Consider the following 27927-nt stretch of genomic DNA (forward strand, 5'->3'; position numbering starts at 1 on the left):
AGCCCATTCACACCAAGGACGATATAGTTCCAAAAATCTTTCTGAATATAAAAAAATGACTACAACTTATATAAGATAAAGGCACAGAGAAACGATACCCTTGCGATCACTTTCAGAATTTTTTTTTTTCCAGCTGATGAACGATAAATACATTGACAGCCAATCAGAATCCATTTGGCTGCATTTAAAGTCACAGACGACAAAACTGCAGCGAGAGCTTATAAAAAACAGAACGATATTGTGTGTGGTGTGGACTCGGATATAGTTGTCGTTATAGTTATCGTTGTTGGTGCGTGGGCCTTAAAGATGGTTTAAAATATATATATATATATACCTTGGAAGGCATTTGGACCATAAATGTCACTGGATTAGTATTCTGTCTGATAGCAGCCAGCAGCTGATTATCAGATAATGTTTATTCTTTAGGTTTTGCTCCAGAACTAAACTTATTAAAATCGTGTAGATATTTAACATCCACGGTTCCTACACGCGCATCCATCATCATCATAATTAACCACTTCAGTTCTGAAGGATTTCCTGACCTGTTGTGGTGAATTAATTTAAATAAAGGGGTATTTCAACACAACTGAAATGCCACTCTTACCACTGATGTCCCCTCGAGGCTATTCCGATTCATTACGGCGTTCACGAACTGCCGCAAACAGAATTACATTATACGCTCTAGACGTCTGTTCCTAAAGAGGGCCGGGATTCGCACTTCATCCTTATCGCATTATTGCTTAATGGAGAATTATGTCAGAGCATCGTGGCTTTAATTATCTGGCCAGCAAGTCCATTTATAATGTAGTGAGACCAGAAAGAGGCCGCATCCGTCTGCCGACCGCAAAGCCGTAATGAATTTACAAGCCCCCTCGCAAAGCACGGCTTAAAACACGATTAAGAGCGCTTGGGAAAAGCAGGAGGAGGCGGGAGGTGTTTTAGTCTCCTTTCGGTTAACAACGAACGAGGAAAAAAACTAACTTTAGTCTAAGGAGATAAAGTTGTGCGATGTCTCAGTGTGAAGGAGAGGTGCGGAGCTCCAGAGAAAACTATTTTGGGAAAAATATTTGATTAGACATTAATCTAAGCACAACATCAATGTCTATATTATAAGCCTAAAACACAACAAAAGTTGAATAAAATTAATTTCTCATCTAGACGTCTACCTTCATAAAGGTGCGGTGTGTAGCCTATGAGGATCTATTGACAGAAATGCAATATACACTCTAAATAATGCTGGGTTATTTTTTAACCCAAAATGCTGGGTTAAGACTGTTGGGTAATCTTTGTTGGTTTATTTGATCACATTTTAAACACCATTGGGTAGTTTCAAATTTCCAGTCGTTGGGTTAAACCTGCTGGGTCGCAATGCTTGGTTGATTCTACCCAGCGCTGGGTTGTTTCACGTGCTTCCCGCCTTGATTCGTTTAAATTCGCTCCCAAACTGTCATTTTGAAAGGACAATGCAAAAGATGCAGCCACTGGTTGCAGATGTTTTAAGATAAGTTCATATATTTTCATTAATAATCATTTTAATTATAATAATTATAGTTTTTTTTCTTTTTCGCGGCAACCATTTTTAAGCTTACATGACGACATTAAGACGTTAAGACGACAAAAGTTTTACCTCAGGATCCGATGCAATGTACTGACTCGTGTTAGTTTAGGTCGGCATGTGAGACGATTCATACAGTTTGTGATTACACAGAACCATGATCCCCTTACGAAAATTAAACATGGTTGTATGTAGGGATGTCACAAGTACCGGTACTTCGGTACCAAGTACATACTGAAATGTTAAAAATGTGACGATAGTATGATCTGTATAGAATCGACTCACAAGTAGACTATATTCGGTCCCGCAGCTGCGTTCAGTCGCGTCACGCAGGGCTCCAGACTGTAGCCGAATATAAACGAGTGTGTGTGTGTATATTAAATACTATTTAAATATTACTCTTCCATGTTTTGCGTCTCTGTGTGAATGACGGGGGCGCGTGTCATATCATGAACACAGAAACTCAAAGGTCACGGCAACCCGTCAAATAGAGGTGGGCAGATCGATACTAATATCGATAATATCGATACCAACGTTGGTATCGGTATTGATCGATACCAACGTGAAAATATCGATACTTAAGTTTCAGTTTCTCTTGTTTTGCGAGCTGGCCGTGTTTGTCAAAATGCTGCTGCTGTCACAGAGCAGAGGAAGCTCTCAAGAGAGAGTGCTGCTCGTGCTCGACACTGCTCTCCTCCCCCTCTCCTGTTTTGTACCGTCACGTGACTCACCACTAGCGCTACCACTAGCAGTCAGGCGCGCGCGCCGCTCAGCCGCGCATTTTAATTTTCAGCATTATATCGTATTACAAGGAGAATTTGTTTTACATTTTTTATATTTATTGTGAAGTAAAACTTTGTGACTTTGTTTATTTAAGAAAAAAATCCTGAAAAGAAGTGCACTAAAGAGGAGAGACATTTTTTGTTAACATGCTACTTGAAAAGAGAATTTGTTTTTACATTTTTTATATTTGAAGTAATCATTTTGTAACTTTGTTCATTTAAATAAAACAGAAGTAACCAAAAGTTGTTTCTGAACAAAAGCTTTTGTAGTACTGATTAATAACCCAAAATGCAAATCACAAAGACAAATTAAAAGTCATGAAAATTAATTTAGATTTAGGTTGAAGACGCATCCCCCTAATTATTAAAAAGTATCGGTATTGGTATCGGTATCGCCGATACTGGCCCTGTATTTACTTGGTATCGGATCGATACCAAATCTAGCGGTATCGCACACCTCTAATGGGAACTGCATCACATGAATTAGTTTTCTTTATTTCTATAAAAACTATTAGCCAACAACACTAGATCACTTGCTAATTGTAACATGCAAACAATGATCAAGTAAAGCATTTCTCATCACTGGCTTTAGCACAGCTCGTTGAGAACAGCACAGCTTAACCACAAGGTCTACACTTCACTATAATGGTAACGTCCAAAAACACTAGCATAACACAAACTTTTAAATAACAACCAAACAAAACATTAAACATTAAAAAGTCTCTCCATTTTCTCATCTCGTTAGAAATGCATAAAATAGCACTTTATTTAAACATTTACTCTCCAAATTCAGCCCATTTGCAAAGCATGATGGGAAGTGAAAGTCCTGTTTGTTTGGCTTACTTGATTTAATCATGTTATTTCAAATTAAACACATCAAGTTATGTCAAAGAGTGACGGTTTTAAGTCAGTTTAACATGAATCAATCACATTTGAACCAGAAACCTGATATAATGGTGTTAAATCAATATGAATTGCTTAAATAAAGTGAACCGCAGCATAAGTTCATTTTTTTGAGTGTAGTTATACAAGATATAACTCTTTTTTTAAAGTCAGTTTAACATAATTTAAGTTGAAATAACTTAAACATTCAAGTTGATTGTACTGCAAAAGTTCAAAATTTGCCTTTTTTTTTTTTTTGCAGTGTATAGAGCGCTAGCTACTCTCTGCTCTCTCAGACGACGACATCTTTGTCCTGTGTGGGCCACCGTAGCTCAAAAGGGAGGGGTGAGTGATGGCTGGTTGCAATTCACAGCCTCACCACTAGATATCGCTAAAACTTACACACTGCATCTTTAATACCTTAACTGTCACTGAGCTTAAATTAGATATCATATGAAAGCTTAAAAACGCAAGAGTTAGCCTGTGAAAATCGGACATTGTGTTACCATGGAAACGGTACTTTAAAATCTTAACAGGCTCCTCCCCCTTAGTGGGCGGTGTCAAGTGTCATATCACAAAATGTATTATAACCAAAACTTTTTATAATCTTGACAAAATATATAGTGTCTGAAAGGTCTAAGATTGTATATTTGGTGGTTATTTTGTGGTATATGTAGTATTTTAAAAAATTAAATGTTTGGGTCACCGGTGGCTGTTTTTGGTATTACGCCTAAATAAAATCTTAATTTCTTTTATATAATTTTGGAACATAACTTTAGACAAATGGCTTTAATGTTATAGCAATTATACAGTTAAACACATTTAAAATGTTTATTGTAAATAATATATAGTACAGTAAAGTACACTAAATGTAAACTTATATATTTCATCAACTTTTTGTCTGTATTCCAAAGGGTTCGTTAATTGCAACATTTTAAGTTTAGATGGTTCATTTTCAAAATCTATGTTCAAAAAGGGCAGGGTGAATCAGTTCACAAATTATTCCCCAAATTTAATAAAACTAACCGGTATCCAGTCATCACAATCCACTGTGAAGGTCATGGAAATGCGCTGGTATATCAGTGTGTCAATCATAAATGCACTTTTGCTCTTAGTTTCTATAAAATTGCTTTCTGAAAACTCCACCCAAGTACTTTTCTGAAGTTCAGAGGTCAGCAAATTGCTGTTTATTAATTGCGATCACAATCGGAACATATTAAAAGCTTTTCTCGGAGACTGGAGCTATTAAAAATAAACCATTGGTGGAAAAAAATGCCATGAATCATCCGAGGCAAAAACATTAATCTGCTTGAGAGCTGTTTTGTCAGATCGAACCCTCATATTGACATTCTGCTGTTCTAAATGTGCCTTTATCTGATTAAAAAACAATTAGGCTTTTAAAATACCGTCTAATTGTTTCGCACAACTAAAATGAAATGTCAGTCAGGATTTGTTTGGCGCCACTGTATATCCCATAATACACCACGGCATTAGAGAGACCGTGGCAGCCGCACACAAATTCTGTTCATGAAGTTATGAGTCCTCCTACACTTGGAGATATTTTGAGACACAGCTGCCTCTGTAGGGGCCGAACTGAAGAAATGTGAATTGACACCTGCGATCATCACCTGCTGTGTATCTTCATTAGTTCAGTGTGTGTGTGTGTGTGCACGTGTTTGTGCATGCGTGTGTGGTAGTTCAAGCTCCGATGACTTTAACTCGATGGAACACGACATGTATCAAACACGCACAGCTGCGACCATAATAGACCAAGATGATGCAAATGAAGCTCTTGCTAAAGACATCATCTCTCTATATACACTGTATTGCCAAAAGTATTGGGCTTCTCTGTCTGACAATCCCATGTATGAGTCTGGGTTTGGCAGTTACCAGGAGAACGGCACTTGCCTGACTGCATTGTGCCAAGTGTAAAGTTTGGTGGAGGGGGGATTATGGTGTGTGGTTCTTTTTCAGGAGTTAGGCTTGGCCCCTTAGTCCAGTGAAAGGAACTCTTAATGCTTCAGCATACCAAGACATTTTGGACAATTTCATGCTCCCATCTTTGTGGGAACAGTTTGGGGACGGCCCCTTCCTGTCCCAACACGACTCCAGTGCACAAAGCGTCGGCCCATAAAGACATGGATGAGGAGTTTGGTGTGGAGGAACTTGACTGGCCTGAGCTCAACCCGATAGAACAGCTTTGGGATGAATTAGAGCGGAGACTGAGAGCCAGGCCTTCTCGTCCAACATCAGTGTCTGACCTCACAAATGAGCTTCTAGAAGAATAGGCAAAAATCCCCATAAACACACTCCTAAACCTTGAGGAAAGCCTTCCCAGAAGAGCTGGAGCTGTTAGAGAGGGTGGGCCGACTCCAGATTAAACCCACAGGATTAACAATGGGACGGCATTAAAGGTCATGTGCATGTAAAGGCAGGCGTCCCGAAACTTTTAGCAATATTATCCATCTATCTATCCATCCATCCATCCATCCATCCATCCATCCATCCATCCATCCATCCATGTCTGTCTGTCTGTTTCTTTATTTCTCTCTCTCTCTCTCTCTCTCTCTCTCTCTCTCTCTCTCTCTCTGCGGTGTTGCTCTGGGACGTGCTCAGCATCTCGATCTTCATCTTTGATGCTGGTGAATGTTGTTTTGACGTGAGCAGATGAAACGGGGGCCGGCGTGTCGAGAGCGGGTGTCAGTGTGACCCCTGGGTGACCCCGTCGCCACAGCGGGGCCGTTTGATGTGAACGCGCTCCCCCCCCCCTAATTACAGTCACCAGACCGGCACCGCCTTAGACAAATCCTGCCAGCGCAATGGAGCTGCAAGTGACAGCGTCGGTTTGACCCGTCTGTCTCTCTCCCCCAGAGCGGGCGGCATTGATATTCCACTCGCATCTTTACGTCCAGAACGGGGCGCTAGGATCGTGCCAGATTTGCAATTACAGATATTAAAATGCATTTAGAGAAAGGCAAGGCAGGCTTTGATATTATGGATCAGGGCAGTGAAACACTAAAGGAGAATTTAGTGCCGGGCAAGTGAGATCACCCGTCATGTGACAGGAAATGAACAGCCTTGCTGAGTCACAAAACCAGCTGAAGATGGATGTTTTGGATTCATCATTTTATGTTGTTTCTATTGTAATTTCCTAACCTCCTTTTCTTGACTCATTTGTTAAATCTTCCAAAACACAAAATGGATTAAAGATGCAAAAAAGATGATCAATGAAAGGCAGGTCATTAAAGGGTTAGTTTACCCGAAAATGTAAATTGTGTCATTAGTTCCTCCTGTGGATTGACACCAATGTCATTTCCTCTCTCAAGACCCATAAAGGCACTAAAGACGTCGTTACAAAGCCCATCTCACTACAGCGGCTCTATGATCATTTATGAAGCGGCCAGAAGAGTTTTTGTGCGCAAAAAAACTAAATAACGACTTATATAGTGATGGGCCGATTTCAAAACAAAGCTTCGAACCGTTATGAGTCAGTGAATCGATTCATGATTCGGATCGCCAGAGATTTCAGCAGATCCGAATCATGAATCGATTCACTGATTCATAACCATTCAATGTGTGTGTGTTAAGCTCCGCCCACTGCACGCCTCCAAGACCTCGGCTGTTTTCAGAAAGAATCGGTTCAGTGCATCTGTCTTTTATAAATATGATAAACTAAAGACTCTTTGAGATATGAAGGATCAACACGACTCTATAGATACTCAAGATTAACACGAGACTGGAAGAAACTGTGGAAACCTGTACATTAATTTACCATGTTACACATTTGCGGGAACCAATCACAGACTGGCTTATCCACCTGGCGCGCTATTGCCGGGTTTAACACGATGACAGATAGAGAAGCGATGGACCGATGCCCGTTGATCACGCCTCTTGTGGTCTGATTGGTTGAAGGACTATCCAATTGCGTTCAGAGTCATTTAAACTATGCTCGTTGATCACGCCTCTTGTGCAGTAGGAGATACAGAGCAGACTCCCTAGCCTGACAAGCCAAACCCACATCAAGATGTTTGGTCTGGAAACTCACCATTGACAGCTCAATCTGAGGGGCGGGATAAACGGCTGTCTTTCAAACTCCCTCTGCACGCGATAGGATAGCGCTACAACCAACCAGAGCAACGAAGGTGAAGCAGAGCTCGCTGACAGATTAAACATTTGCCGTATCCGGTCGGCAAAACTCTGAACACATCTTCCCTTTTTAAGAATGACTTCAGTGCCGTTCTTTGTTCTTTTCTCAGAGAAAAGCTTAACTCCAAGTCTTCCAGAGTCGCGGTCAAAGCTGATTCGAAAGACCGCCGCCGTTCGCCAGTTTCTGTGTTTACTAGAAGCACGCAAACGCAACTCGGCCGTCGTCATTATGGCCCCGCCCACCGACTCTATACACGATGTGATTGGCCCGGCAAGAGTTTGGCGATTACAGCTCAGAAGTGTATTGAGAGTTGCTAGACGACACTCACGGGCAGATTAGATTTGCTGCCGCTAGGGTGCGTCTAGATTACTAGGCTACAGACTCCCCAGACTAATGTTCAATCTTAAAAGATTGAGCTTGGTCTTTTGAAAACCAGACAACCCCTAGTACATATACTGTTTTTACTATGTGAAACAGAACACATGATAAACATTTAGCTTATTAAATGTAAATTTTATGTTTAAGTGGTTATCATTTCATAAATAGGGTTATTTTCACAGTATTCACACTGCAAAAATGGTACTTATAGTATGTTACACACAGTTTGAGTGTTGGTTTGAATACAAATGTCTTTTCTACAGAGTTTGTGTGTGTGACAGGCAGAGAGAGAGAGAGAGAGAGAGAGAGAGAGAGAGAGAGAGAGAGAGAGAGAGAGAGAGAGAGAGAGAGAGAGAGAGAGAGAGAGAGAGAGAGAGAGAGAGAGAGAGAGAGTCGTCCTCTAAGTTTAATGAAAAACAGCGTCGTGAGTTACTGGCATGCTAATGAAGCATCTTTGTCCAGTCAGGGACGACAAACTAATCGCTCCTCTCCTCCAAACGCTCCTAAACGCTCCATTAGTCCAGAAGGGGATGAGGGATCTGATACACCGAGCTCAGCTCTATTTATTAGCGTCTCTGAAATGGCTAGCCACACACATTTGCTTAGCTATCTAAATGAGGCCATTTGTTCTGTTTATATATAAAGTTAATTGCAGTAACTAACACAAAACCCTTAAAATAAGTCTTTGAGGAAATCATGTTTAAGTTAATTGTTTTTTAGCTAACTGCAGTAACTAACTCAAATCCCAAAAATATGCCTTTAATCATAAGCTATCTATCTATATCTATATATATATATATCATAAGCATGATTAAAGGCATCTTTTTGGGATTTGAGTTAGTTACTGCAGAAACTAACTCAACTAACTAATATGTACCATAAAAGAGAGGTCTTTGACTAAGCTACTTTTTAGCTAACAGGTAATCCCTTCATCTAACCTTACAGACAAACTTTTCTGTACAATAAAACTCTGTCCATAGACATGTGGTTATAACAGACAGTGAAACTGCTCTCAGATTCGGCTCCGTGTCCTTCAACCTCAGCTAATTCTGCTGCTTAAAACCTAATTTCAGATACAATTAGCCTTTAACCTGTGAAACGCCTTGAAAGACCCATGAAAGACCCATGCAATCAAAATGGGAGTTTTGCGGCTTTTAGTCCAGGTCTCTTAGCATTAGCTTTGAGGTCGTTGAAGTTGACGAAGCAAACTTTCAGCAAACGTAATGTGAATGAGAATGTCTCCAAAAAAGCACATACCGCTGACTAGCAATAGCAAGTAAATCATGGCTAGTCAGCTAGCGTTCATGTTTTTGATTGGGATTTTCAAGATAGATAGATAGATAGATAGATAGATAGATAGATAGATAGATAGATAGATAGATAGATAGATAGATAGATAGATAGATAGATAGATAGATAGATAGATAGATAGATAGATAGATAGAAAAAGCCCTCTGGTTTTCTTGCCTCAGTTTTGCTGGCTGTCTGCATACATGTAGCGATAAACCTCAATGACAGTCTGACATGTAGATAAATATGCCGTATGATCTAATTCCTGGTATCTGTGGGTTATGGTGTAATCATAACTATAATCACGCGCGCCGTTATTATAGCGCGTGTCTGTCAGCGCGCGATCCCCTCAGAGGAAACCTCCGTGTTTCGCTACGTTTCCTTCTGTATTTCTCACAGGATTGTAATTAGAGAAGAGCGAGGAAGGCAAGAAAACGCTTCCTCTCCTTAATTATCTGTGGAAGCCTGTGTGTGTGTGTGTGTGTGTGTGTGTGTGTGTGTGTGTGTGTGTGTGTGTGTGTGTGCCGGTGCGGAGTGGGAGATTTCATTTGAATAAAATTGAATTTAATCACCATGTAGAGAGCACGAGAGCAGGGGAAACATTTGCAGCCCTCAGGGTCAACATTACATGAAAAAGAAATTAAAACAAGTAAACATATTTCTCCTGTTTGGTGCCGTTTAGCTGGAGGGGGCTGCGAAATTGTATTTGTTGCTGTGTGAACAAATTTTTCACTCTGTTCCGGGAATATTAGCTCTCTCTGCCCCCTCGCCTTTCTTTGACATCTGCCTGCTCACGTCCTGTGAGCGGCTTTACTCAAATTAACGTCTAATCTAATATTCTGCCCAGTGTGTGGTTGTTGATTACAACGCCAGTGCAGATGGTTTTGTTGATTATGACGCAAAACATATTTCACGCACCATTACATTCAACACGGCGTATTTTTAAACTAGACAAAAAATTGAGAAAGCTTGAAAAATATTCAGGGTGGTTGCTAGGGAGTTACTATGTGGTTGCTAGGGTACTCAGGGTGGTTGCTAGGTTGTTGCTATGTGGTTGCTAAGGTACTCCAAATTGTTGCTATGCGTTTAGGGCATTCGGGGTGGTTGGTAGGGTGTTGCTATGCGGTTGCTGGGATACTCAGGATGGTTGCTAGGGTGTTGCTATGTGGTTGCTAAGGTACTTGGGTGGTTGCTATGTGGTTACTAGGGTACGCTGAGCGGTTGCTAAGGTCTTGCTACGTGGTTGGTAGGGTACTCGGGTGGTTGCTAAGGCCTTGCTACGTGGTTACTAGGGTTGTCATAGGTGTTTCGATTCAGGAGTCATAGGTTTTTCCGATTCAAGGACGATTTATGCAAATTCAGAACGATTCAAATTGAGACGATTTACATTAACATTTGATGCGATTCTGCATTTTTTGTATGCATTCACAGGATTATTAAATAAGTCAGGGTGTGAATTAACCAGCAGCTTTCAAGGGTCAGAGAGTGGGCAGAAAAACAACTTTTGTCCATTGTTAATGTTAGTTCATGGTTTTACTTTCTACACACTTTATTTTGATAGACTAAAATGGGCATTTGTAGAAATTTCCATAAGGCTTTAAAAGTATTGTTAGTTCATGCTAACTACTGTGTATGCCAGTGTTAATGGCGACACAACCTTATTAAAGTGTTCCAGACATTAAACATGCAATGCTTCCATAGAGAGAATATTATGCACTTTTCCAACTAATCCTAAACTAACTTTTCTTCACGGAATAGAAAGAAAAGCCCTCTTTGTTCTCTTTATACGGAACATTTTCCTTACGATGATCCTAAAAGTAAACGCGCCATTTAACGGACGTAACTTTATGCATGTCTGATTGATAGATAAACCACGCGCTCTTATTTCAGTGTTGTTAATGTTGTCGTTTTTTTCAGGAGTTTCCTTCGTTCATTCAGTTAAATGACATTGAGTTGCTCCGTCCATGCAATAAATGTCCATCATTTAATTAGGTACTATTTAGGTATTGTATGACACATAAAACTTAATTATTTTATTTTATATAAAATAACGTGATGTTTCGAAACATCACTATCGAATTGTGATTAATTCGATTCTTAGCGTATTATTGAACGAAACCGATTCACGATTAAAAAAATACATATCGTCATATGTAAACGATGCATGTTGAGAAAGCAACACACTATTAGGTCATAATGTTATGCCGGATCAGTGTAAACGGCTCATTAGGTAATAAACAATGAATGGTTCATTATGGAAGGTCTGCATAACATCGTTATGCTTATTACACTCTAAAAATGGCTGGGTTAAAAACAACCCAAATGGCAACCCAGCGCTGGGTAAATATTGGACAGAACACATGCTGGGTTAAACTAACCCAGTGGCATTTTAACCCAGTCATGAAAGAACAAATGAAGAATGCTTGTTTAGACTGTCAAAACAATCATTTTTATTGCTTGATAAATGGTACAATACGCAAATGTGTTAAAACTGGCGACATTGACAACTACAAACCTAATATATTCGGTCAATTTATTCACGTTTAAATCGAACTTTTATTTTGACGGTAGAGGTGTGCGATACCGCTAGATTTGGTATCGATCCGATACCAAGTAAATACAGGGCCAGTATCGGCGATACCGATACCAATACCGATACTTTTTAATAATTAGGGGGATGCGTCTTCAACCTAAATCTAAATTAATTTTCATGACTTTTAATTTGTCTTTGTGATTTGCATTTTGGGTTATTAATCAGTACTACAAAAGCTTTTGTTCAGAAACAACTTTTGGTTACTTCTGTTTTATTTAAATGAACAAAGTTACAAAATGATTACTTCAAATATAAAAAATGTAAAAACAAATTCTCTTTTCAAGTAGCATGTTAACAAAAAATGTCTCTCCTCTTTAGTGCACTTCTTTTCAGGATTTTTTTCTTAAATAAACAAAGTCACAAAGTTTTACTTCACAATAAATATAAAAAATGTAAAACAAATTCTCCTTGTAATACGATATAATGCTGAAAATTAAAATGCGCTGCTGAGCGGCGCGCGCGCCTGACTGCTAGTGGTAGCGCTAGTGGTGAGTCACGTGACGGTACAAAACAGGAGAGGGGGAGGAGAGCAGTGTCGAGCACGAGCAGCACTCTCTCTTGAGAGCTTCCTCTGCTCTGTGACAGCAGCAGCATTTTGACAAACACGGCCAGCTCGCAAAACAAGAGAAACTGAAACTTAAGTATCGATATTTTCACGTCGGTATCGATCAATACCGATACCAACGTTGGTATCGATATTATCGATATTAGTATCGATCTGCCCACCTCTAGTTCCCATAGAATAAATATGGCCATCAGTTCTATCCCTCTCTACACTCTAAAAACTAATACTATGATTTACTCAAATTTTTTTTTTGGTGAAACATTTTTACACTAAATAAACTGAGTAAATTTTAAAGCAGTGAAATCAATTATAGACACCATAAGAACTGAGTAAATGTAAGTAAAAAAGTAAAAAAATTAAGTAGATCTGAGTAACTGCATTTGTTACATTAACAAATTCAATTGAGTAGAAAAAATTGGGTAAAAAGCATTTAAAAACCAATATTTATGACTAATATGAACTGTTTTTATTTATGAGTATTACTAACTTGTATAGTATAACTTTAATTCCCTCTAAACCTTTGTAAAATACTCCACAGTCCACACAAACACACTTATACATGACATGGCCTTTATTGTAGACGAGTAATGTTACAGCAATAACGTTACAGCATATACTGTTTTGACATGTAAAGAATAACAGTTATTTTACAACATTTAAACTCATGTAACAAACATTTTAGAAGTAAAAATTAAACATTTAAAAGTAATTCAAGTGTAATCAACCGGTCTGTTATCCCATTTCCACCGTATCAGCGCTGTTTCTCGAGCCTGAGATGGACAAGTTAACGTTACGGTCTGCGGGTGGACTTTGAACTCGAGACCGCTGTCCTGCGTTCCATTCGTAGCTGAAAGATGAGGCGCCAGACTCCATAAACTGACAATAAACAAACAGTGCCCAGTTTTAATAAGATTTTATCATCCAAATTCATTATATTCATTATCTTTACGAATAAAGTTCTGTGTTTTGAGCAACACAGCAGGCGTTTCAAAGACCAACGCCACACATTAACTTAAGGTGACTCACACTGTCCCTGTATGCTGTTTTGAATTAAATAAAATGCCTTTTAGCACAGTAATGATTATATAGATTAAAAAAAAAACATACAAACCTGAATTTCACTGAGGAAATGCCCCAATTCTGCGACGCTGAGAAGAAGAAACTGCTCTGGTGGCTGAGGAGAATTCAAATATCTGCACTCACTCAACCGTCGAGCTGTCGTCACGTCAGAGGGTGGGGGAGGGGTGCATAGTTTTAATCGAGTAAACTTACTCAATTTCTTCAGTGTGTGTTAAATATTAATAATCTTGATTTTAATTAAGTAATATTTGTGGTTCTTGAAACAGATCGGTTTAATTCTCCATTCTCAAATATTTTGAAATAAATTTCACAAATGTATTAAGTATATTTAAAATAAATAATTGGTTATTTGAATACTAAATTATTTTAGTGAAAAAAACTTAAATATAACTTTAAATTTTAGACAAAATTAACTGTTGGATTTTTAGTAAATTATTTTGGTATGTTTAACTAAAATCATCAAGTAAATGATATTGAGAGATTTTATTAAGTTAATAAAGTTAATTATTACTGTGATATTTACTAAGCCACTGAATTATTTTTTAGAGTGTATCCTACTTTATCTAGTTGGAATGACATGATTTTTTTTTACTAAATGATTTTAAGCTAATAGAACAAGATTACAACAAATGTGTGTAGTTGAGCTGACACTATTAAATTAAGCTGTGTCCAACCATAGTAAATAAGTTGAACCAACCTAAATAAATTAAGTTGACTCAACTTAAGTACATTAAATTGGAATAACAGAATTGCATAATGCTGAAATAAAGCAATTTAATCATGATTTTTTTATGTTCATTCAAAGAGTAATTTTTTTTGAGTGTAATAAAAAAAGTTTAACATTTCTTAACTTATTTTGAGGACTTAAAACAATGTAAAAATATATGTTCTCATAACTTATTGAACATATTTTTTACAGTGTAGAAAAGTTTGTCCCTTTACGCCGCATTCACACGGGGCGTAGGCGTTAACGCTTCCCATTTACTTTGAATGGGTGACATCATCCGTTGCTGAACTGAATTGTGGGTTCCGTCGCGGCGCTTCACTCGCGTTGCAAGCGGCAGAAGTTGAAGAATTCTCAACTTTTCAAGCGCCAGCGCAGGCGTCATCCAATCAGATCGCCGTATGCAAATATCCTCAGCAGACGCTAGCCAATTGTGTTCATTACAGCTCCGTGAACCATCCAGACCATAGACCGTTAAAAATCCAGACGCAGCTCCTGGACCACTACGTGATATTCTTCCCGCTGTCGGAGCTTTTTCGGGATTTAATGTACTTAATAGCTTCGTGCACCTGTGCAGTGCGCTGACAACAACTACACGGGCAATCGCACTCGCACATTCAACCAAAAAAGGCGCTTTTTTGTGTTGTGTTTTGGTCCAAGCGGCAAGTTAATGTGATTGGCTGTTGGCACTATGACGATCGCGTCAGCACCCAGCTTTAGCCACGTCCTCCGTCAAGCGTTAACGCCTACGCCCCGTGTGAATGCGGCGTTAGGGCTACTGTAGAAACATCGGGGCCCAAAATGGCGGCTTCACTGTCCCCGCAGTGTGTGTAGATAGAAATGACTCATTCTAAGGTAATAAAAACGTAACGGCTCATTATGTAAGGTCTTTATACACCACTGAAAACATCGTTATGTTTATTATATTGCACTTCTGTCAATACATGAATATGACACACTGCACCTTTAAGGCAGGTTTTTAGGTCTTTGACCAGGGAAATAAATACAATTGAACACAAAGCACAGTTTCACTTCACATTTTATTAGACTCTTTCCTAGTAGTCCTACTTCTGCACAGATAAACATTTGCCATCATCAGTATGCAAGCTGTGCTGGGTTATTTCATTAAACTCTCCTCTTGTGACGTTTCTGTGTTAATGCGCAGCAGAAACCCCAGGAACAGAGGAGTACAAGTGCCTTCGACACACTGTGTCTCGCCGGTGTTCATTCGTGAGATGAGAACAACGGCTGTGGCATTAAACAGAAGGGGAGAGGATGTGCTCGCAACAACGTGAGAGGTTTAAACCTCGTCCCTAAGGACTTACGATCTTCAAGGTGTAGTTCGGATCATAAAACATGCTCTTATTTTAAGTAATAGTATGAAAAAAAAGTATGCGGGGGACAAAAATCACAACGCAATTCTTTAAATGCCCATCGTCTTAAAGGGATAGTTCACCCAAAAATGAAAATTGCCCTCACACTCAAGTCATCTTTCAGACGAATACAATTGGAGTTATTTTAATAAATGTCCTGGCTAATCCAAGCTTTATACTGGCAGTGACTGGCTGTTATGCTCAGTGCTGTAGACTGGCGTTCCTGCGTAGGACGCTCCGGTGAGAATATGCTAGTTCTCGCCAGAACCAAGTTCTGTTTTGCTCTAATCTCTGCGCTTCCGACGTTCGTCACCGGAACTTACGGTACGTCTGCATCCGGCTTCATCTCTCGTGAACGCGTGTACGACAGTTAGCGGACATTGGAAATTACAGTTTGTAAAGTTTTAAATATGGATATTTTTCGTACACAAACGCATCGCTTCAGAAGGCCTTTATTAACCCCCGGACCCGCTTGGAGCAGTTATATGATGGACAGATGCACTTTTATGACGGATAGATGCACTTTTATGATGGATAGATGCACTTTTATGACGGATAGATGCACTTTTATGATGGACAGATGCACTTTTATGATGGATAGATGCACTTTTATGATGGATAGATGCACTTTTATGATGGACAGATGCACTTTTATGACGGATAGATGCACTTTTATGATGGACAGATGCACTTTTATGATGGATAGATGCACTTTTATGATGGATAGATGCACTTTTATGACGGATAGATGCACTTTTATGATGGACAGATGCACTTTTATGATGGACAGATGCACTTTTATGGTGATAGATGCTCTTTTATGATGGACAGATGCACTATTATGATGATAGATGCACTTTTATGACGGATAGATGCACTTTTATGATGGACAGATGCACTTTTATGATGGATAGATGCACTTTTATGATGGACAGATGCCCTTTTATGACGGATAGATGCACTTTTATGATGGATAGATGCACTTTTATGACGGATAGATGCACTTTTATGACGGATAGATGCACTTTTATGATGGACAGATGCACTTTTATGATGGATAGATGCACTTTTATGATGGATAGATGCACTTTTATGACGGATAGATGCACTTTTATGATGGACAGATGCACTTTTATGACGGATAGATGCTCTTTTATGATGGACAGATGCACTTTTATGACGGATAGATGCACTTTTATGATGGACAGATGCACTTTTATGATGGATAGATGCACTTTTATGATGGACAGATGCCCTTTTATGACGGATAGATGCACTTTTATGATGGATAGATGCACTTTTATGACGGATAGATGCACTTTTATGACAGATAGATGCACTTTTATGACGGATAGATGCACTTTTATGATGGATAGATGCACTTTTATGACAGATAGATGCACTTTTATGATGGATAGATGCACTTTTATGACAGATAGATGCACTTTTATGACGGATAGATGCACTTTTATGATGGATAGATGCACTTTTATGACGGATAGATGCACTTTTATGACAGATAGATGCACTTTTATGATGGACAGATGCACTTTTATGATGGATAGATGCACTTTTATGATGGACAGATGCCCTTTTATGACGGATAGATGCACTTTAATGACGGATAGATGCACTTTTATGACGGATAGATTAACTTTTATGATGGATAGATGAACTTTTATGATGGATAGATGCACTTTTATGACGGATAGATTAACTTTTATGATGGATAGATGAACTTTTATGATGGATAGATGCACTTTTATGACGGATAGATGCACTTTTATGATGGATAGATGCACTTTTATGACAGATAGATGCACTTTTATGATGGATAGATGCACTTTTATGACAGATAGATGCACTTTTATGACGGATAGATGCACTTTTATGATGGATAGATGCACTTTTATGACGGATAGATGCACTTTTATGACAGATAGATGCACTTTTATGATGGACAGATGCACTTTTATGATGGATAGATGCACTTTTATGATGGACAGATGCCCTTTTATGACGGATAGATGCACTTTAATGACGGATAGATGCACTTTTATGACGGATAGATTAACTTTTATGATGGATAGATGAACTTTTATGATGGATAGATGCACTTTTATGATGGATAGATGCACTTTTATGACGGATAGATGCACTTTTATGATGGATAGATGCTCTTTTATGATGGACAGATGCACTTTTATGACGGATAGGTGCACTTTTATGACGGATAGATGCTCTTTTATGACGGATAGATGCTCTTTTATGATGGACAGATGCACTTTTATGACGGATAGATGCACTTTTATGATGGACAGATGCACTTTTATGATGGATAGATGCACTTTTATGATGGACAGATGCCCTTTTATGACGGATAGATGCACTTTTATGATGGATAGATTAACTTTTATGACAGATAGATGCACTTTAATGACGGATAGATGCACTTTTATGACGGATAGATTAACTTTTATGATGGATAGATGAACTTTTATGATGGATAGATGCACTTTTATGATGGATAGATGCACTTTTATGACGGATAGATGCACTTTTATGATGGATAGATTAACTTTTATGACAGATAGATGCACTTTTATGACGGATAGATGAACTTTTATGACGGATAGATGAACTTTTATGACGGATAGATGAACTTTTATGACGGATAGATGAACTTTTATGACGGATAGATGAACTTTTATGATGGATAGATGAACTTTTATGATGGACAGATGCACTTTTATGACGGATAGATGAACTTTTATGACGGATAGATGAACTTTTATGATGGATAGATGAACTTTTATGATGGATAGATGCACTTTTATGATGGATAGATTAACTTTTATGATGGATAGATGCACTTTTATGATGGATAGATGCACTTTTGTGACGGATAGATGAACTTTTATAATGAACGAATGCACTTTTTTAATGGATGGATAATTTTCTGGGGGGCTTCAAAATCTAATCCGCCATTCACTGCCATTATAAAGCTTGGATTAGCGGGGACATTTTTTTAATATATATAACTCCGATTGTGTTTGTCTGAAAGAAGAATGTCATAAACACACCTAGGATGATTTAATCATGGGCGAATTTCACGCATTAATTTATCCTGCGTCTTGCACAATTCTCAGAAATCTTTGGCATGGAGCGTCTCATACGAGCTCCAGATGAATCAAGTGGGCGGGCGTTGGAGCAAATTCTCAACGCTATCTGGACGACACAAACCTGCAAGTACCGGCGATGGAGGCCTTCCGGACGATAATAACACATCACAAGACAAAGCAAACAACAAAAAGAGGAGAAAACAAATCCGAAGCGACAACCAGACCCTTTATTTATGACATGGCATTTTAATAAGACTCTAGAAATGACACTGAAGATCGTTCAGTTTGGTGAGCAGGACGTCTAGTATGTACACCTCATCGTGGGTCACGTGACCCGGAGCGCCCCTCAGTAGTCTAAGACCTCTATAGCACCTTGAGAAGGCCGGTTGCGTATCTGTTTAACATCACCTATGACTATATGCTTAAATGTACGCCACTTCAATCTCTTGGATAGAAATGATAAATTCAACTTATTTTTTTTTTCATCTTTCAACATTATGTTGCAAAGTTTCACCAAAATAAAAATCAATACAAATAAACCATAACAACAACGGTAATTATAATATATATAAAAAAAACAGACGAGGTGAATAGTATCCCATATAAACGTCTACCAAGTATGCTACAAAAACAAATCCAATCATCTGGCGCTGAAAAACCTTTTATCATCGGTATTAGTCGACAGAAGAATACATGAAGATGCGCGACTCTATCATAACACATACGTGTGCGCTAACTGAAAACCGTAGCTTCCGATGCTGTCATAGTTGTGATTTTCTTTATACAAATATTAAATCTATATGTGACAAAAGACATTTAAATACTTGTTAAATCCCATGAGCCCTGCTAAAACCTCCTGTGACCGCCCCCCTCCCTCAAACACTTGAGTACAGAGAAAAATACCTGAAACTGTACAGATATAGACTGTGTGTTTGTTCAGTGACCGGGTAGCGTAACGTTTTGGCTTGAGTTAGAAAAATATTTTGCACTCGTTAGAGAAAAAAAAAGAAAAAGATCAGGTATAAAGTAAACAGCACAGACATTAATGATTATTCCGTTGGAAAACGTTCCGTTCGGCGGGAAGAGGCGGAGCGAGGGATGGTGGAAAGGGCTCCGGAGAATGCGGCGGCGTCCCCCAAGGCTCTGTACTGGGTCCGTTTGGGCTTCAGTCTATAATGACACACATGCGTCCCACGCGCACCGTACACGGGTGGGAGGACTCGGATTAGCACGACAGCGAATAAATGAAACAAAGACATGCAGTGGATGAATTTAAAGTCGGTAAGCGTTGACGAAAAGAGCCGGTAGCGCAGAGCGGCGCTTCAATACATCGGCTCATGTTCGCCCTCTTCTGGAGGAAAGTCAGAGTTGAGGAGAGACTCCATGTAGGCTATGTAGCTGGAGCTGTGGGTGTAACTCTCGCTGGGTTCTGGAGCGGAAAGTGTGGGCGCTGAGACAGGAAGTGTGGCGGGTTGCAGGCAAGGGGCGGTGCTGGTGTTCAGAGTAATACTAGCGGGCAGGAAAGCGGTGACTAATTCGGGAGGTAGCGCAGAGGGCTCGATGGCTAGCGTGGGCGGCGGCGTCGGCAGACGTGGGCGTTTCGCGGCCATCGGTTCGTCTGACGGTTGGGCCTGAGGTTGCTGTTGGTTCACAGATGCCTGTCGATAAGAGAAAAAAAAAACAATTATCCCTCAGTGACGTCAAACACAGCTCTCAAAATAGGCTTAGCTTGAAAAACCTTCTAGTGTGACAAGTGTTAAACTTGCACTTTAGCTTGGATGAATTCTGTGAGCAGAAACATACGGTTCTCGGCCTGAAGCGAATGAAAGCGCTCACCAGACGAGACATGACCCTCTTGGGCAGCTCCTGGTTCAGAGAGTGGATCTCACTGCGCTTCAGTAAAATCTGCGTCTCGTCCTGAAACTCCACCTGGAAAGAAAGGCAATCGGTTAAGATCCTTCACTGCTCCTGGAAGCAAATGTTATGATGCAATCCAGAAGTTTGGATAAGCTACTGGTGTCAGTTTGCTCAGCTTACCAACACCCTCGGGAAGCTATTCTCCACTTATACAGCGCCATCTGTGTAAATCTACAAACTGTTGGGCCAGATCTTTCAGGAAAGGACATGAACTGATAATACATAACACCTTATTTTAGATACCTCGGGTCTTTAGTGACCCGGGACACCGTTCACTACCCTCCTCCTCATTCATTTTATAAACAAACGTTAGACATGCACCTACTTAGTATTCCTCAATCAATTCATTATAAACAATACAACAAGAAAATAAATAAAACTATTGAAGAATGTCTGTTTTTCCGTCCATTTTTTGTAAAAATCGTATAGGGTCGCAAACGACCGAGTGTGTGTAACAGTGCAAGTATATTTTTTCAGCACAAAAATCTAATTTTTGATGACTAAAGCAATTAATCTTTATCATTTACACCTTTATCTTTATCTCAAGAGGTGGCGATGTCTGAAACACACTGATGAAGTGGCGTTTCACTCACAGTCACAGCAGGCAGTAAACAAAAGAGCAGGAAGAAATGGCTCAGCGATTTACAGCGGTCAAGTACTAGTGTCACTGTCAGCTGATGGGGGATCTGGTGAAGAAGCTGTCAGCCATCAAAATATTCATTTGAAGATGCTTAAAAAAGGATTTTTTGGAGAATATATTTGAGATACGAATATGAGGCAGATGCTGAATGTGCTGGGAAATGATGATGATGATGTTATAAAACATCTGCTCAAACTGAACCTTTACAAGCTCCAAAAGGAAACTAATATGCTTTATCTTCTTCTTCTGTAATTGTTACACTAATTTTAGGAGAGTTTTATATGATCGCGACAGGTAGAGATCCATCCATGTAAGAGATAGATCCGGGTCGCTAAAGACCCGAAAATGTAAGAATGATTGGCGAAACATTCGTGCATTTAAGGGTTAAATAGTTGCGTATTAGCATGCATATTTACAAGGATATCGGCTGTTTATCAGCACATATGAATGCCTTATTCCGCATGATCATATTCTACATCCCTTGACCCTAAACTTAAAAGGTTAGTTCACCCAAAAATGAAAATGATGTCATTTATGACCTAATGTGGTTCCACACCCATAAGACCTCCGTTCATCTTCACACACAGTTTAAGATATTTTATATTTAGTCCGAGAGCGTATGCAAGTGTATGCACACTATACTGTCCATGTCCAGAAAGGGAATAAAAACATCATCACAGTAGTCCATATGAGACATCAGTGGGTTAATTAGAGTCTCTTGAAGCATCCAAAGTACATTTGGGTCCAAAAATAACAAAAACTACGACTTTATTCAGCATTGTCTTCTCTTCCGCGTTTGTGTTCAATCCTCAAATAAAGATTCAAACGGATATGAATCAGTGAATCGATTCATGATTCGGATCGTGATTTCAGTGATTTGATTGAACACAAACGCGGAAGAGAAGACAATGTTTTTATTCCCTTTCTGGACATGGACAGTATAGTGTACATACACTTGCATACGCTCTCGGACTAAATATAAAATATCTTAAACTGTGTGTGAAGATGAACGGAGGTCTTACGGGTGTGGAACAACATTAGGGGGAGGAGTTAATGACACATTTCATTTTTGGGTGAACTAACCCTTTAAGCGCTACAAAAACGGCCTTCCTAACAATTAACATGCAGTAAATTAGGAGTTTATTGAGGCTAAAGTAATAGTTAATCCTCATACTAAAGTGCTAATGCTATTGATAGAGCTGTAAAAACTTTATTTAACCCGGAATATTTCTTTACATGTCTTATTTTTGGAACAGAAGAGCATCCAACATAACAAGCTCAAAACTTTCAAGCAGTCTGCAATCAACACCCTACTCCAGATCGACTCCCAGCGGCTTCAGGAGCTGTCAGACTTCCAGTCATCCAGTTACAGATCGCCTGGGGTGGCGGAGAGCGTCTAGCAAAGGTAAACGTGACGTCATGGAAGAGATCTGCGGCTGTTATGGAGTGCAGTGACTCACGCGGCGGCTCTGATAAATAATGGAGTCTTGCGGCGGAGGAGAGAATCAAACGGTTCGTTAATGCTGACAGAGGAGTCTCTCAAGGGTTCAGCCGAGCGGTGAACGCCGTATCGAGTGTGTGTTTGGCTTTTAATGAGAGAGAATCTGACGTGAACCAAAACTAGTTCATCCAACGTGTCAAACAATGCATTAACGTAGCTTGGTGAGCCTCGTTCTAGGAGAAAAACTGGAAAAGCATTGCGCTTTCCGGTAGTTTCTGAGTCACGTTTCCATTCAAATGTGACCCAAATGTGAGGAAAAACATCTGCACAAGCACACAAAAGCACTTCCTGTGACGGAGTGTGGCGTGTACGAGGAACAGCAGATGAATGGCGGTCCATCACACCTCATAAGCTTCATATACAGACTCCATAAATCCCCCGAGCGGCACATATGCCTAGTTTTCTCATTTTCCCATTAATCTCTCCTCCCTTTTGCTCAAGACGTCAGCTCTGTGGACAAGAAAGGCGAACGTGGACTCATGAAAGACTCAGACAAGGGCGGAAATCAAGAGAAAGTTCAATGAAAGATTCGGTTTCCTGACCTACAAATCGCGCGAGACTGGCGCTCTACTAGTCTATATCCAAAACAAACAAACAACAAATAATTCATAAAATAGAAAAATGTGTTCTATTTAAGTTATTTTATTAAATTTACTTATTTTATTTTTAAAAACATGAATTTACAGGCTTAAAGAGATAGTTCATCCAAAAATTTAAATTAGCTCATGATTTACTCGCCCTCAAGTCATCTTAGCTGTGTACGAACACAATAAGATTTATATTAAAAATGTTCTGGCTCTTCAAATCTTTATAATCGCAGCCCCAAAATGTAAAGCCCATAAAAGTGTCTATCCATCTATCCATCATAAAAGTTCATCTATCCATCATAAAAGTTCATCTATCCATCATAAAAGTTCATCTATCCATCATAAAAGTTCATCTATCCATCATAAAAGTTCATCTATCCATCATAAAAGTTCATCTATCCATCATAAAAGTGCATCTATCCATCATAAAAGGGCATCTGTCCATCATAAAAGTGCATCTATCATCATAAAAGTGCATCTATCATCATAAAAGTGCATCTGTCCATCATAAAAGTGCATCTATCCGTCATAAAAGTGCATCTATCCATCATAAAAGTTCATCTATCCATCATAAAAGTTCATCTATCCATCATAAAAGTTCATCTATCCATCATAAAAGTTCATCTATCCATCATAAAAGTGCATCTATCCATCATAAAAGTTCATCTATCCATCATAAAAGTTCATCTATCCATCATAAAAGTGCATCTATCCATCATAAAAGTTCATCTATCCATCATAAAAGTGCATCTATCCATCATAAAAGTGCATCTATCCATCATAAAAGTTCATCTATCCATCATAAAAGTTCATCTATCCATCATAAAAGAGCATCTATCCATCATAAAAGGGCATCTATCCATCATAAAAGGGCATCTGTCCATCATAAAAGGGCATCTGTCCATCATAAAAGTGCATCTATCCGTCATAAAAGTGCATCTATCCATCATAAAAGTGCATCTATCATCATAAAAGTGCATCTATCATCATAAAAGTGCATCTATTCATCATAATAGTGCATCTATCCGTCATAATAGTCCATCTATCCATCATAATAGTGCATCTATCATCATAAAAGTGCATCTATCATCATAATAGTGCATCTATCATCATAAAAGTTCATCTATCATCATAATAGTGCATCTATCCATCATAATAGTGTATCTATCATCATAAAAGTGCATCTATCATCATAAAAGTGCATCTATCCATCATAATAGTGCATCTATCATCATAAAAGTGCATCCATCCATCATAAAAGTGCATCTATCATCATAATAGTGCATCTATCCATCATAATAGTGCATCTATCCATCATAATAGTGCATCTATCCATCATAATAGTGCATCTATCCATCATAAAAGTGCATCTATCCATCATAATAGTGCATCTATCATCATAAAAGTGCATCTATCATCATAAAAGTGCATCTATCCATCATAAAAGTTCATCTATCCATCATAAAAGTGCATCTATCCATCATAATAGTGCATCTATCATCATAAAAGTGCATCTATCCATCATAATAGTGCATCTATCATCATAAAAGTGCATCTATCATCATAAAAGTGCATCTATCCATCATAATAGTGCATCTATCATCATAAAAGTGCATCTATCATCATAAAAGTGCATCTATCCATCATAATAGTGCATCTATCATCATAAAAGTGCATCTATCATCATAATAGTGCATCTATCCATCATAAAAGTGCATCTATCCATCATAATAGTGCATCTATCATCATAAAAGTGCATCTATCCATCATAAAAGTGCATCTATCCATCATAATAGTGCATCTATCCATCATAATAGTGCATCTATCATCATAAAAGTTCATCTATCCATCATAAAAGTGCATCTATCCATCATAATAGTGCATCTATCCATCATAATAGTGCATCTATCCATCATAATAGTGCATCTATCCATCATAATAGTGCATCTATCATCATAATAGTGCATCTATCCATCATAATAGTGCATCTATCCATCATAATAGTGCATCTATCCATCATAATAGTGCATCTATTCGTCATAATAGTGCATCTATCCATCATAATAGTGCATCTATCATCATAATAGTGCATCTATCCATCATAAAAGTGCATCTATCCATCATAATAGTGCATCTATCATCATAAAAGTTCATCTATCCATCATAAAAGTGCATCTATCCATCATAATAGTGCATCTATCCATCATAATAGTGCATCTATTCGTCATAAAAGTGCATCTATTCGTCATAAAAGTGCATCTATCCATCATAATAGTGCATCTATTCGTCATAAAAGTGCATCTATCCATCATAAAAGTGCATCTATCCATCATAAAAGTGCATCTATCCATCATAAAAGTGCATCTATCATCATAAAAGTGCATCTATCCATCATAAAAGTGCATCTATCCATCATAAAAGTGCATCTATCCATCATAAAAGTGCATCTATCATCATAAAAGTGCATCTATCTGTCATAAAAGTGCATCTATCATCATAAAAGTGCATCTATCCATCATAAAAGTCCATCTATCCATCATAAAAGTGCATCTATCCGTCATAAAAGTGCATCTATCCATCATAAAAGTGCATCTATCCATCATAAAAGTGCATCTATCATCATAAAAGTGCATCTATCATCATAAAAGTGCATCTATCCATCATAAAAGTGCATCTATCCATCATAAAAGTCCATCTATCCATCATAAAAGTGCATCTATCCGTCATAAAAGTGCATCCATCCATCATAAAAGTGCATCTATCCATCATAAAAGTGCATCTGTCCATCATAAAAGTGCATCTGTCCATCATAAAAGTGCATCTATCCGTCATCATATTTTCATTTTTGGGTGAACTATCCCTTTAAAAACAAGTTATTGATTTACAGATCACACTACACTGGGCTGCGTTTCCCAAAAGCATCATTAGGCAACTATCATCATCACAATTCCCACTGAACTCTATTGGTAACGACAGGACTTGCGATCATAGCTTGCTTTGAGAAACTCACCCCTGGATTGGCCGCATATTTGTTTGTTTTCTATTCATTGCCCTTTCAAATAAATGGGTTGGTTTGAAACAGATTACCAACTTGAGTTACTAACCTTGGCCCTGTTCACAGCTGGCATTAAGATGTGTTTTCGTCGATCCGATCACAAGTGGGCGACAGTAAATAAGCAGGGTCCAAAATGTGCCCACTTTCGACCATTTCCAGAGGGTGTGGAAAACACACTTCCGTGCTGTAAACGCTCATGTGGTCAAATGAGTTTGAACAGCAACAAAAGACCGTCAGCTCTCCACACACTGACCTAATGCTTTAGCTCATTATGGGAAGCGCGCTAGCCAGACGAGATTTAAAGGAATAGTTCACCCAGAACATTGATCCAAACCTCTTTGAATTTCTTTGTTCTTCTGAACACAAAGAAGATATTTTGAAGAATGTTGGTAACCAAACAATACGGCATTTCATAATGTTTGTAAACAATCGACACCAAGATACTTCCGGGTGCGCAGAACGCAAGCGGCTTCTGCTGACAAACTGAAGAGATCCAGCCGACTACTGTAAACAGTTACATAGTTAAGAACATTGTTGTTGATTAAAGTTGAAACTATGACGAAAACGTGTTGTGTTTGGGGTTGCGCCATCAGATATACAGCAAAAGGTGTAGGATTGTATCGATTTCCTTCAGAAAGAAGAAAATATATCCAGCAAAACCTGTGGGTGAGGAGGCTAAAGCGAGTGGACGTCGTCAAAAGTGGCGCTACAGAGAAGTATTCTCAAAACGGTCCATCTACAAAATCACAGCAGAGCATAATTATCTTCAGCTGGGGAAATTCAAGACTAATATTAGTAAACTTTAGATCTCTTTTAAAGATCGAACTCATTGCCAGTCACTGCCTGAAGTAAAAGTAGGAAGAGACTGAAATTCTAGTGTCATGTAGGCTACTGATCGAATGTCAATGGAAGAAATAGGAAAAGCAAAACAGTTGTAGGCTGAAGGATGATTGATGCGTAAACCACACTGGCTTCATCACCGTGAGTTTAGTTTGAGTGAATGCCTAACGTTAGCGGAGTAGCGCTAGTCTACAGCACGCTATATTTTTGACCGTCAGAAGCTCACGTCTGTGCTATCTCCGACCCCGACCGAGCAACAGAAAACCATCATAGCCTTTTTGAGTTAGATAACAGGGAAATAGACCATCTACGATAGCCTAACATATTGTAAGTAAAACAGCAACAGTCACTAAAATAACTACTCAATGTAGGCTGAAGCTCAATTAAAAATTATAGTATTAGACTAGCGCTACATCTACTGGAGCAAGGTTAGGCATTTCATGTATTGCTGTCTCCTGAATTAATTAATCAGTCCCTAATCATGTTAACTATGTCTGAATCCCACGCAATTTACTAGCGTTGCCATAGGAACGCTTCGGCTTTTGCCACCCGGAAGAACGTCTGTTACTGTGACTTCATGGTGAATTGTCGTATTGACTTCCATAGTATTTTTTTCAAGACAATTGGGTCCATCAACTATTTAGATCCCCATATTCTTCAAAATATCGTCTTTTGTGTTCAGCAGAAGAAGAAAAAAACTCATATACCGCAAAAAATGCTCTTCTTTAGTATGTTTTTCTTGTTTCCAGTCTAAATATCTAAATATTCTTAAATCAAGACGCATTTACTAGATGAGTAAAACGACATGAGATATTTGTTCGTGTTTTCTGGGGAAAAATAAATGAAGAGAATGAAGAGAGTTTTTGCTTAAAACAGGCTAAATGATCTGCCAATGG

At 38.7% G+C, this 27927-nt stretch overlaps 1 protein-coding gene across 1 annotated transcript in view; it reads right to left on the minus strand.

The window, feature by feature from the left end:
- Positions 1-18696: 18696 nt before the first annotated feature.
- The window catches only part of kdm4b (lysine (K)-specific demethylase 4B), a 113535-nt gene continuing 104304 nt past the window's right edge, over positions 18697-27927 (minus strand). The window contains exons 21-22 of the mRNA XM_067415294.1: positions 20328-20420; positions 18697-20149 (exon numbers count right to left, since the gene is read on the minus strand). Of these exons, the coding sequence (XP_067271395.1) occupies positions 19814-20149; positions 20328-20420 (429 nt within the window). The 3' untranslated portion in view covers positions 18697-19813. The remainder of the gene's footprint in view (positions 20150-20327; positions 20421-27927) is intronic.

Source organism: Pseudorasbora parva, chromosome 14 (assembly GCF_024679245.1).
Source record: "Pseudorasbora parva isolate DD20220531a chromosome 14, ASM2467924v1, whole genome shotgun sequence".
NCBI classification, from domain to species: domain Eukaryota; kingdom Metazoa; phylum Chordata; class Actinopteri; order Cypriniformes; family Gobionidae; genus Pseudorasbora; species Pseudorasbora parva.